The 12,170-nt window shown below is 38.0% G+C and overlaps 1 protein-coding gene across 4 annotated transcripts in view; it reads right to left on the bottom strand.

Annotated features, from left to right (window-relative positions):
• Window positions 1–12,170, bottom strand: part of LOC127476334 (uncharacterized) — a 182,343-nt gene that overhangs the window by 77,173 nt on the left and 93,000 nt on the right. For all 4 annotated transcript variants that reach the window (XM_051799163.1, XM_051799164.1, XM_051799165.1 and 1 more), the window contains one exon: window positions 9,392–9,531. In XM_051799163.1, the coding sequence (XP_051655123.1) occupies window positions 9,392–9,531 (140 nt within the window). The remainder of the gene's footprint in view (window positions 1–9,391; window positions 9,532–12,170) is intronic.

Raw genomic sequence — 12,170 nt, 5'->3', positions numbered from 1 at the left:
TTTTCTCCCGCTGTTAATTTTTATTAGAAAATACAGGTCTGGAAATCTTTAGGAAAATAACTAGCACAGTAGGTTCAATGGACTGAGTGCTTTAGAGAAACAGGATAGTCTAATAAACAGAGCTTTTAATGTACCACATTTCCACACTAATACACAGGAGAGAATCTACCGTTGGGACACCAGCCTGCCACGCGCCGCTTTGAAAACTGTCTCCTAGAATTAATTCAGGCTGATTAGAATAGCATGGATGCATTCACCTGGGGAACTAACTAAAAATAATAGCCAATTTACAAATGAGCTAGAGTAGGTTTTTTATCTCCCATGACTCCACAGATCGGTGGCAGTACACTACAATCACATCTCTGTGGCTGCAACACAGCTGGCATTAAGCTTTTGGGTATAAGCAATCAAAAGGAATTGCTGTAAGGCACTGAGATGCTGGGTGGAGTCATTCCTTGGGCCACTGTTTGAACAGTACTGCTATGATCTTAATATCTGCTTGTTTATTAGGGACTGATTAAAAATACCAAGGAAACATATTTCCATTTAAGGCCTCTAGAAGACCACTTGGTTTCCAGGACCAGTTATTGACCTTCTTTTGGGACCTCAAATTTAAAATTCAGTATTCAGTGTTGATCTTCAAAAAAAAAAAAAAAAAATAGGCATCATGGATTTTAAACCTTGAATTTATCATATCTTTCCCGAAAACTGAGGCATAAGAGAGACACTACCACAGTGGAGGTGCTGGTTCTTACAACTATCTCAAGGAAAACTGGAAAGTGGTTTTGTGTGCTTATGTATACAACACATGCAGAGACACAGAAATATTTCTCCAAATGCAGCATGCAGCATAGTGAAATGCGTGATGAACCAGACTAAATACGTATCTTTCACCCTCTGACATTTTGCAGGTCAAACTCTATATCTGACGTACGTATTTTAAGCCGGAGCGAGAAAGGCATATTCTCAGAGACAAAAGAATATTTTCTTTTCTCAAAACTCCTGCCACATCTAAGGCTAAATTGAATACTTGTGGCAGGAACATACATCCAAGTGTCTTTTAGAGGATGAGGATCATGATGCAATGTTTTGAAATGGAAATTATTTCAACTTTGAAATATTATAACTTACTAAGCAACCAAAGATGCTCAAAGGCCCCTGTACTGCATTTAACTGAAATGCAAGGCAAATACAAACAGTTACCCTGCATAAAATGATACACATGATGGTTAAGGGTGGCATTGTTTCCTCTACATAAAGCAAGCTTCAAAGGGAAAAGTAATTTTTGGATTAATGGGTAAACAATGCAGAACAAATTACATCAGTAGTTAGTTAAAAGCTCTGTAAAATACTTTGCCCTCTATTTGTGAGTAATGGGACTGATGAAGCAATGGGATTTTTTTTTTCCTTCCCTAGCTCTCTTCCCCTGCAATTGTTTAGACTGGAGAATTAACAGGCAGAGAGAGCATCCCTGCACTTTGTGAGAAAGACACAGCATTCAGTATTGCTGCAAGAAAGAATAGCTGAACCAGGAGTTGCACCACTGTTAATGCCATAAAACAAAACACCTAGCATATGTTCAGTCATTATCCCTCAGCAGAGACCTGAACCAAAATCTAAGATAGATCTAGGTATCAGCTTGAAAATCTTATGAAGACAAAGTACCCCAGAGAGCTACCCTGTCTGTTTTAAAAATAAGTTCAAGACAGTGATTCACACCTTCATAACAATCAAGCATGACAACTGTAAATTCCTCATCTGCCGGACTTGCTCTTAAATCAAAGGGCAGACAGACTACATTTTATTCAGAATTTTGTAATCAGACTCTCAAACTTGGCAGACTAGTTTGAGTTTTCAGATCCAAGGCCAGGCAAACAGCAGGTCCTCTCTGCTCTTTCCTATTCACCTTTCTTATCTCCACCCTACACGAATTCAGTTTTGCCCAAGAGAGATACTGTGTTCTATATAAAGAAGGACAAGATAGAAAGGATGAAATATTGGTTCCATTAAGTGATTGAGGAGAAGCATTCTGAGAGTCATCCACACTTTTATCGTCACCTCTGAGACAAGAAACAAGAATCATAGCTAACAAGGCCCACATTTGCCTAAACTATCCTGCTTTTTTCAGCTTAGCTATCACAACTTGTTCTCCCCTTTGCAAAGTATCTCAGTTTGTACTGGAAACCTGTAAGAGCAGAGACCCTGCTAACTTCTCTGGATGTTTTGTCACACATCACTGTATATTTATTAATAATTATGCCTCTGTAGAGGTATTTTATTCTGATAGAATCAGAACTATCCCATCAGGATCTTCAGCTACTTATTCATTTTGCTACAGGCTACAACAGAAAGAGTTAGAGAATTTACTGAAATAACAAAGTCATTTTACATACATATGGTCTATGCTTCTGTGCCACAGCAGTGACAGATAAAAAGCAGCAATCTATCATATTTTTCTCTCCACACTGTACTCAATAAGATCCAAAGTGTGGTACCCATTTTGCTACTAATGCACATGTATAACTCCCACTTATTTACTGTAGTGCCCTGAAGATGTGACAGTTAGCTATGTAATGCACTTATTATTTTTATTCATTCTATTCATTAGAGATGATCGCGTATGGCACACTTATAGCTTTGCTTTTCTCCACTAGTCATCAGTAATGTCATCTTTTCTAGCTCATGAAAATGAAACGTTTATTAAATGACAAACAACCGTGTTTCTATACTCAACACTTCTCAGTCAGCTTCGCAAGTCTTCTACTCTCCTATGAGTCTGAACAAACCAAAGAGCAATTCAGCTAGGTCAAAGTGCTTTTTTAGGGCACGGGAACCCAAAATGAACAGCATGAAATGCCTGTGAGACAGAAATGCTAGCAGTGCTGTCTTGAAGACATTTTGACTTCTCTTGTGGCAAAGGCTCCAACAACTTTGTGAGCCCACACTGCTCGGTAACTGGAGAGTCAACATTCCCAGTATTTAAGAGAAACTAGCGATTTCTGTCAAAGACCTTCATAGTCTGTCAACATACCGATCTTTCCCCTGACTATTGCCAAATTTGAACCATATTCTTTCACTTTTATCAAATAGGAATTCTCTAAGATGGAGGAGGAGAGCAGAAGAAGCATTTTGGAAAGGAATTATAAACATAAAATCCTGGAGAGGGCTAGCTCAAACTGTGAATTGCTCCTAGCATTGGGGAGCATTTTCCCTGCTCATTCAGCTCCTTTACTTATAATCAGATGGCAACCACACAATTCCCTTGACAAGATCTCTAGGAAAACTTCAGGTTTGTAGGGAAGCTGCTCAATGACTAAGTTCACTAATCCTTTCTGCTCAAGAACATTAAAGCCAGCAGAAAAGAAAAAAAAATCCCAACCAAACAGACAAACATCTCCCTAGTAACTGTGACTGACCATTCACTGATGGCTCTCAACTCACTCTCCCAGCTCAGTGAATTGTATCACCAATTTCTCTCTCCATTGCTTGGGGCCAGCTCTCAGTTGGTGGAGTTCTGCAGGTCTGAAACCTGCAGGAGGAAGGGCATTGGTTGCCAACTCTTTCCATCATGCTGAACATATAAATAAAATTATCATCAAGTGGAATTGCACTGAAGTCCACAGGCAATAGTACATATTCCCCATCACCACAATAATATCAAATCCCAGCAAAATTAAGAGTGTGTATACATACTGGAGGGCTTTGCAAAAGACTCCTGAAGAAAACAGTTCTCAGAAAAGTTTCATCTTGCATGTATTTTCAGTCCTTAAAAGTTTCCTATTTTTTTTTTCCTAGCAGTTTAGATAAATTTTGAAATAATCCTTTTTGCTGATTTCAAATTTGTTTCCAAACACTTTATTTTTAATTCAACTTTCAGTAGCAAAATTTTACTACAATGCACCAGAACAGGGAAATAATTCTTCCATTACACAAGACAGCAAAGAAATACAATCTCTAAATCTATGTAGTTCATTGAAATTTTTTTCATTTATTAATTATACTATAAAACAAAAGAAGAAACAGACAGTTTCAGAAAAATCAGAGGAAGTAGGAATGATGCCATAGCCATATTTAATGATTTGTCTATAGAATAATTTTCCAAAAAGTAAACTTTTACTACAATGGAAAAATCTTCAATGAAACTAAGACTAAAGCAAAAACTGCACAGAAATATGTGCTGATCTGCTGTAAAAATTCAGTCTTCAAAGATGTGAGGATATGTACAATATAAACACCATCTGACACCTGAATAAGTTTTAAAAAAAAATAATTACTTGTGTCCTGCTGAGACTTGCCTGCAAAAAACAAAAAGTACCCACAAAGATTCCAGAATCAGGATTAATCCTGGTAGTACTCTGTGCTCATACAGCCAAAGCTTAGGGTTGTATGTAGGGATGTATGTTTTAGGGATGCTGTGTTAATGATTTAAAAGTATTCAAAGAAAACAGTGGGACTCCTGATTTCTCCTAAGAGTTAAAGCTTGGCCTACCTCTAATTTTGCTTCAAAATGGAATTAGAAACAACGAAATGGTTTAGGTGGACTATCAGAAGTTACTGAGAAATTTTTAAATTATTAGTACTTTTTAAAGCAAGTAATAAAGGGTTATTCTCCTTTTCACAAAGAAATTGAATGTCTGCTCTTAATGGCAGTATTTTATATATAGTGAATGAAACAGTTCCTGCTAGGACAGCTGTAAAAAACTGGTAAAATTTGACCTTTGATTTTGGGTAAATGTTACGTATTTGAATAAAAGGTTGCATTTATAGGCAGCCACAGATTTTTTTTTTTATTATTTTAATGAAATCTTTAGAAGAGCTCAAGGGATAATCCAGGGAAATTTTTCAAATAGGCAACACTAATTTTGAACAAATTTTAAACACTCAGACAAGGTTTTTCCTCTAACGTAGGATCCATCACCCTCCTAACTCGGTGTAAATTCAATCTGTTCTATTTGTATGACATAAACAACAAGCCATTTCACAGGAATGAGGCAAACCATATGTGAAGGTGTTTTAGAAAGCACAACAGGGAATACACCAAGCAAAGAAGCATCTGCATTTATTTCAATGTCAAATCACATGTGTATTATAAAGGGAAAGTTTATTGTCTCTATATAGAAAACAATTTTACTATATTGTGCACTTTACGTTTAATGCTTCCTGCCCCTCAGTGTCCTCCTCAATTTGGAGAAAAAAAAAAATCAGCAGGTAAACATCATAGAGACTACAGGTGTAGAGGCAGGGCTGTAAAGAGGTCTTCAGCCTTGTCCACCCTACCCCGGCTGCCATATGCCGACAAGAGCCTATTTCGTCTTCACCCTCTGCTTGCTACCTCTGCAACTGAGCTACTATAGGCAACACACAGCAATGCTGTGTGGGGCACTGGGTATTCCCTCAAAAAAGGCAGTGCCCTACCATAAACTAGTTTTATAGAAGCTGGCCGGAGTCAGCTTAACACATTTGGAGTTCAGGAGAAAATATTTCAAAGCAGCATTTAGCCTAGGTATGAGCTACAGGCACGTTGTTAAAAAGCTAATTGCACAGAGACAAAGGATGATCGTGACTTTTATAATAGTGTGAAATATTAACCCTTAAGAGCTGTGTTTGATGATAAGTATTTGATGACTGAACCTGCTAGTTCATTATTTATATATAAACTCAATCCTGTGGATTCCTGAAGTCACAGAAAGTGTTTATGTCTTTATGGGTTTTTTGTATTAAGATAGAGAAAGGTTTTTGAAATCTGGGATTTTTTTCCCCTCTCCTCTAAAACTATGCATAAAAAGCACTGTTAACGTGCTGAAGTGTCGAAATTATTTCTCAGATCTGTATTTTTATGCATCTTCAGGAAATCTGGCTTTATAGTGACAAATAGCCTTGAAGAACATTTTTTCCTCAAAGTTTGCTTGTTTCAGGGAACAGAAGAACAGAACTAGAGAGCTTCTGACAGTAGGTTTTGAGCTGCAAGGGTCAAAATTCCTTCAAATATTCTCCTTCTCTCTCAAGGTTACAGATCTCACCTGTCTTATTTAGACAATAGCCACTAAAAACATTCATATTCTGCTGCAGATTACACAAGCTGTTAGTTCCAGGAACACAAAAATCAGAGAAGAGAGGTTCAGGGATGTCGGGTTGCAAGGCAAGGTCCGGAAGCCAGCTCTCCAGGAAGGTCTGCAAAGCACTCGGTGAGCATTTAGCATCTACCAGGCTGTGACTGCCCCTGACCACCTAAACAGCATGGATCTCCCTGAGTCTTTTGGACTCAACCCCCTCATCTCCAGCTGACCAGACCTAAGCAAAAGCCTGATGCTTTTAACAAGGCTGTATGGGGGCACAGTGGGAAAGTCACTCTTGTAGGCTGCAAGACGCAACCTGAAGGCTGTGGGCTTCTGCAGCCAAAAAGCTCTTTTTATTACATATGTGTATAATGCCCACTGTAAGGAGGTTTGACTGTGGCCTACGGATGTGAGACACCACTGTAAAATTAATATGAATGAAAAAGGACAAGCATGCTATAGCAACAGAAACAAAAAAGCACCACAATTATCAGAAAAATATTTGTGATCACAAAAGAATATCTTGCTCATACTCGCCAGTCTCCCCTTTGGCAAGCCCTACAAGAAAAGAGAATATGAGAGAAAGGAAAGAGAGAAAAAAATTACAGGGAGAGGCAGGGAGAGAATGGGGGGGAAAGAGAGAGACTGAGATAGAGTGGATACTTTTAACTTGTCACAGTACAACACTAGCTTTTAATTAATACAGAGTATGTACAACTTTAAAGACTGTTGGTTGTGCAGTATTTTATGATAAATACATTTTATGGGATTTTGTTTTTAAAGAGGATTTTGTAAAATAACCTAGCCCAATAAATGATTTACCAGCTGCAATAAAAGATCAAGGAAATTGCTCAGATTGCATCTTGGAGCATCTAAAACTCTGAAGTTTATGGAGATCTAAGCTGCCCCCAGATCTACAGTGCTATTAAAAATTTTTGTAGTAGCTAATTATCTTCCATTGCATTTTTTAAAAGGTAGCAATCATAGAAGAAAGGAAGGTCTGGAAACAGACAAAGAGGAGTTGATGCCCTTTGATGGAGAAGTAGGAGAGAAAGAAAGGAGGAGACAGACAGCAGTGAGTAACAATTGAAACATCATGTTGGTACGGTAACAAATGGAACTAACAACTCATAAGGTGTCAGATTCTCCTTAAATCACTCAGGGAAACTGAATTAACTCTAAGTTTGAAAAATATATTTTAGGGACACATACTATATGTAATATCTATATTATTTGACCAAGAGAGGAGTAATTTTTTTGCTATTTTTTTTTCTCTCTGATAAAGATGATGACCACAAGTGAAGCAGAAAGTGAAGAAATTCCCTCTAAGTTCTGCTTTGTTCTAAACTTATGGGACTTTAACATAATACATAAGTAAATAAAGCAAGAACCTGTCCTTATTTCAAACAGGATGATGGATACAGTAAATAGAATGGTACAGTGAAATAACAAAATACTAGCCTAAGGTAGGAGAGGCAGCCCAGTCACCCTGATGCATTGCTTGTAGCCTTTGTTTTGTAACAGGAATATACGGTTTGTGCCCTGTAACTTACTGTGCTCAGACATACCTACACCTCCCCAGGGAACCCGAGCAAAGTCAGTGTCCCTGTAGGCACAGGGGTCCAAGGAGAGATGGGCTTCCTAACAAAGGACAAAGAAAAGAAATAGAAAAGAAAATGGAAGAAAGGACAGCCATTTTTTCTTAGTCCCCACATCAGACAGTGAGGTGCACACCAACTTAGACAAATACCTGTTCCCTCTGCTCCTCTGGATACCTTGTGCAGTCACAAAGGACACGGACTTCAAAGCCTGGGGCCAGGCTGCTGCAGGAAAAGCTACTAGAAACCAGCACATGCTCCAGGAGTGCTCCAGTGCTGAAGGAAGTAGAGACTTGGGGCCCTTTCTCAACACTTTCAAGCTGAACAACTTTGAAAAGAATAAAGTATCAATGCTGCTAACTTCAAATGTACACAGAATCACAGTATGGTTGGGGTTAGGAGGGATTTTAAAAGCCATCTACTTCCAAACCCTTGGTCATGAGCAAGGACACCTTCCACCAGACCAGGTTGTCCATGGCCCCATCCAACCTGGCCTTGAGCACTTCCAGGAATAGGGTATATACAATTAAATGTTACAATTAAATATTAGAATGAGAGAAAGTGAAGTTCCCTGGTACTGAAAGCGAGCACCTTGAGAGAGATAATTGATGATAATTTGGTTAATTTTATTTGAAAATTAAGGTAGGTAAAATGAAGCACTGGGAGCTGGCAAGGATAGTTGGATGAGCAATGCTACCCTAAAATCTATTCTTCTATTATGGCAAGGATGGGGGAGTCCTCAGTTGTCAAAAATAACCATAATCAATTCAGTAGAATTATGACAGCCTAATTGTATGAGTGTATGTTATTTTTCGAGCTGACTGCTGTCACCTCCAATACTCAGGGCTAACCACCTCTAGGGTTGAGTTCAGATTTCTATAGTGAAAATGCACTTTGCGTCTGTAAGGTCTTTACCAAACTTTCTGTCAACTTTTAAGGCACCAAATGAGTGTGGCAAATGAGAGCAGGGAACAACAGGACAAGTGATATTGAAGGCTGCTTGGCTTGCCCATGAGATAAACCTGCCTCATGTTTTGATAGGGAAGTAATTTAAAACTAAATTTTCACAGATGTGCACTCTATTGTGATGTTAGTTTACTGACTGCTGTATTTGAAATCCTAGGGGCTGATTTGCAGAAGACCATAGGTGCCAGAGATGTTTTGAGGGCTGGGTTTTGAATATTCAAAGCACGATATGGAGCTATGTGAAAGCCTATGAGATCATTTCATTTAGTGAAATGATCTTCATTGTTTTCTACTAATTACAAATAACTGTCTAGCTTTTGCAATTATTTAGAATATGAAATTCCAGGAAATAAAAGTAACTGAAAAAACTTCGTTTTGATGAAGTCTTTTTCGTTTCATTTTATCTTTTCATTTTAAGACACTTCCCATATTTTATAAAAGAGAAAACTAATAGTCAAAGTAACATCCAAGAAAGATTGCAAATTACTCTTAAAATGTTGAAAAGATTATGCTAGAAATCCTTTTGTATTTATTCCCCTCACACGGCTTCTCAAAGCAGTGCAGCAATGTCAAAATTGCATTCTCAGACAAAAAGTGCTTCCAATTTTTTTTATCAAGGTCAATCATAAGTTAAGGAGTTAAAAAAAATCCATGTGTTTTGGGGTTTTTTGCAGTCTAATAACATTCATTTAAATGTAGGTACCTTTTGAATACAGGAATAGCAAGACATACTTTTGGGTTGTAAAACTATTTGATACTGAGATCACTTACCACACAGAAAAAGTATACTTCTCTAACTCTTCCAAGTAAAAATTGCTCTCTACAGATGTTTTCTCTTCTTCTTGGCTTCCATTGTTCTCAGGACCTGATCTTTCTTCATGATGTTGGTCAGGTGGGTTATTCCAGTTGATCTTTAAATGAAAAGAAAAAACAAGTTAGAATAGTAAGGCAATTAGCACATCCGTTCCTCCCAGGACAGGCCTTCCAGCCCTGTCACCAGCTTTGTTGACATCCTCAGGACACCTTCAAGGACCTTCACAACCTTCTTAACTGGTAGGACCCAGAGTTGCACACAGAGTATTGTTCCCTGAATGGATTTATGTTCCTATAAGGCTCTGGTTTGACTAACCCTCTCAAGGAGGTGTAAGCTCATGCTGACACCAGCAGTCATCCAGTCTCCCTCTACCTGCTTGCTTTTTCCTGTGTTGCATACCACACACTGTCAGCACAAAAATTTAGATATCCCCATAGTAAGCCACACAGAGGGAACTAATCTGGGAATGGAATTAATGCTGTTTGCCTTAATTCTTTTTCTTTTATTTAACTGGATTAGCTCTCAGTTGGACCCATTCTGATCCAGGTCACCCTGCACTGGTGCCTGCACAAAGCAGGAGAGGGACAGTACTATATCTTTCAGTGCTCATACCAGTTTATTCTCATTTAAACTACTCGTTGAGCTACAAAGGAGAGAATCCTGATCTCTGCTCATCTCTGGAACAACATTTCTGCATGCACAGGGTCTGATTGCTGGCATTGCCTCTCTGAAGTGACCATCAGATGCCCTGGACGCCTGGTGTTATCACTCCTGGACAGAGAGACAAACATCATTTCCACCAAGAGACACAAAGAGGTCCTAACTTATCAGATAGACATCTGCAGGAGATTTCAATGATACTATCTACTAATACCTTCCCAGGCACAATACCAAGCTCTGTAAAGGGTTTGCTAACATTTAGTGAACAAGCCCAGAGAAAACAAAGGGGTGGAAATTAAAATATGTTATGTTCAAACTAGTAACAGAACTCCCTTTTTGGTCTTCCTGTTAGACAGGGAGATGGAAAGTATACTATTTAGAGGTAACCTCAAAGACAAATTTTGATTCTACATCCCTTGATGCCGACTTTACAGAGCAAGTGGTTGAAATTCTCTAGTCAATACCAGAAGATAACCTAGATGATTTAAGTTCCTATTTGACTTTCATATTTATGAAGTTTACTCTGTAGTAACATGAAGTTTACTCTGTAGTAACATGAAGTTTACTCTGTAGATCCCAAAAAAACTCAGAGTTCCCAGGGAGCAAAGCACTGACATAAGATGTAGTCACACACTTTACACTTTGCTAATCATGAAAACAACAAAGTTTTTTTTCTTTTTAAACTCTGTAAACCATTTTGCTCTCAAAGGTAAATTTGTATTCTGAAGCTTGGATTACATTGACCTCATCCACATTTTGAATTTCACAGACATAAGAGACAGAAGTTCATATTCATACCTACAAAATGCATATACCTACATACTCTTATCAGTAAATATGATATAATCAACTTATTCTCAGTGGTCATTGGAAAAGCTGCCACAAGCAATGGAATATATTGTCAGAAAGAGGTTCTATGTAAACATGAATAGTTAAGGCAGAGTAGAAGTGCTTAAACTTGTTTTCAAATACTAAGACCAGGCAGACACAGATTTTACCCAGACACAAAATGGTCAACTTAATTTCCTAGAAGAAGTCAAGGTTTCAGAGTAGGTAGTGTGTGCAGGCTACCTTACTTGCTGACATTGCCTCCATGAAACTATCCCTGTGCAAAGTAGATATAAAGACATTATTTAAGACATAAATCCCAAAGGCATTAAAGAGTATTAAGAGCTAATTTCTCTGACTGTGTTTGGTCTTGACTAACATACAAAAACAGAAATTCAGTCATCTGCATGAGGATGGGATTATAATCAGAGAATATATTTTATTTCTCTCAGAAGTCACTGACTGTGAGCATTCTCTCCTTTATTGCTACCATTCAATATCTTGGATCCATTCAATAGTGTGTACACTCGTTACAACAAAAACTAAGTGCTAATGCCAGTGAGAGACTATTTGCAACTTCTTAGCATAGATGAATTTGGGGGTAAAAAGTTGAGGTCAGACTTAAAGATCTTTTAGTTTGTTTTTGTTATTAAAAAAATAAATTTTAAAAATATGTTTACAAGAAGAAAACGGACTGCTGAGGAGAATAAAACACTACAGAAATGTCTGTCTTCTTCCTTAAGTCTGCTCTTTACATTAGTTTGTCATTGTTTCCTAAATATGACTGTTACATAAAAATATTTTACAGGAGGGTATCCAGAGATACAAGTAGGTCCAAATGATAGAAATCAGGCCAAATGCCTAGATCTTGAACATGCTAAACAGGCTCTCTCCGAACATTAGGGTTCATTCATACCATTAAAAAGGAGGGGCTCTTACAACCTTTGAAAGGATATTTCCCATACTCACATTTCTTTTGTGCAGAAGCATTCTTGTAAAAGGCTCAGTTCAGAAATCTATACAAACATGCCAATAACTGTAAGCTAGTCAGTCATTTCACTGAGTCCAGAGGGACTAGACAGTGCTGAATTCCCTGTGGGTTTACACACCTCACTGAAACCAGGTCACTTTAATTTGCCTTCGAGAGCCACCCACAACTGAAGTTCCTATGAGAACGTGGCACTTTGTTCAAAGATATCATGTTTTTTATGCAATTGTAGGAAATGAATTTCACTCTGCCACTCCCAT

Source organism: Manacus candei, unplaced genomic scaffold (assembly GCF_025592945.1).
Source record: "Manacus candei isolate 608988 ecotype Guabito, Panama unplaced genomic scaffold, ASM2559294v1 h1tg000049l, whole genome shotgun sequence".
Taxonomy (NCBI): Eukaryota; Metazoa; Chordata; class Aves; order Passeriformes; family Pipridae; genus Manacus; species Manacus candei.
This window is presented reverse-complemented; position numbering and strand designations above follow the sequence as displayed.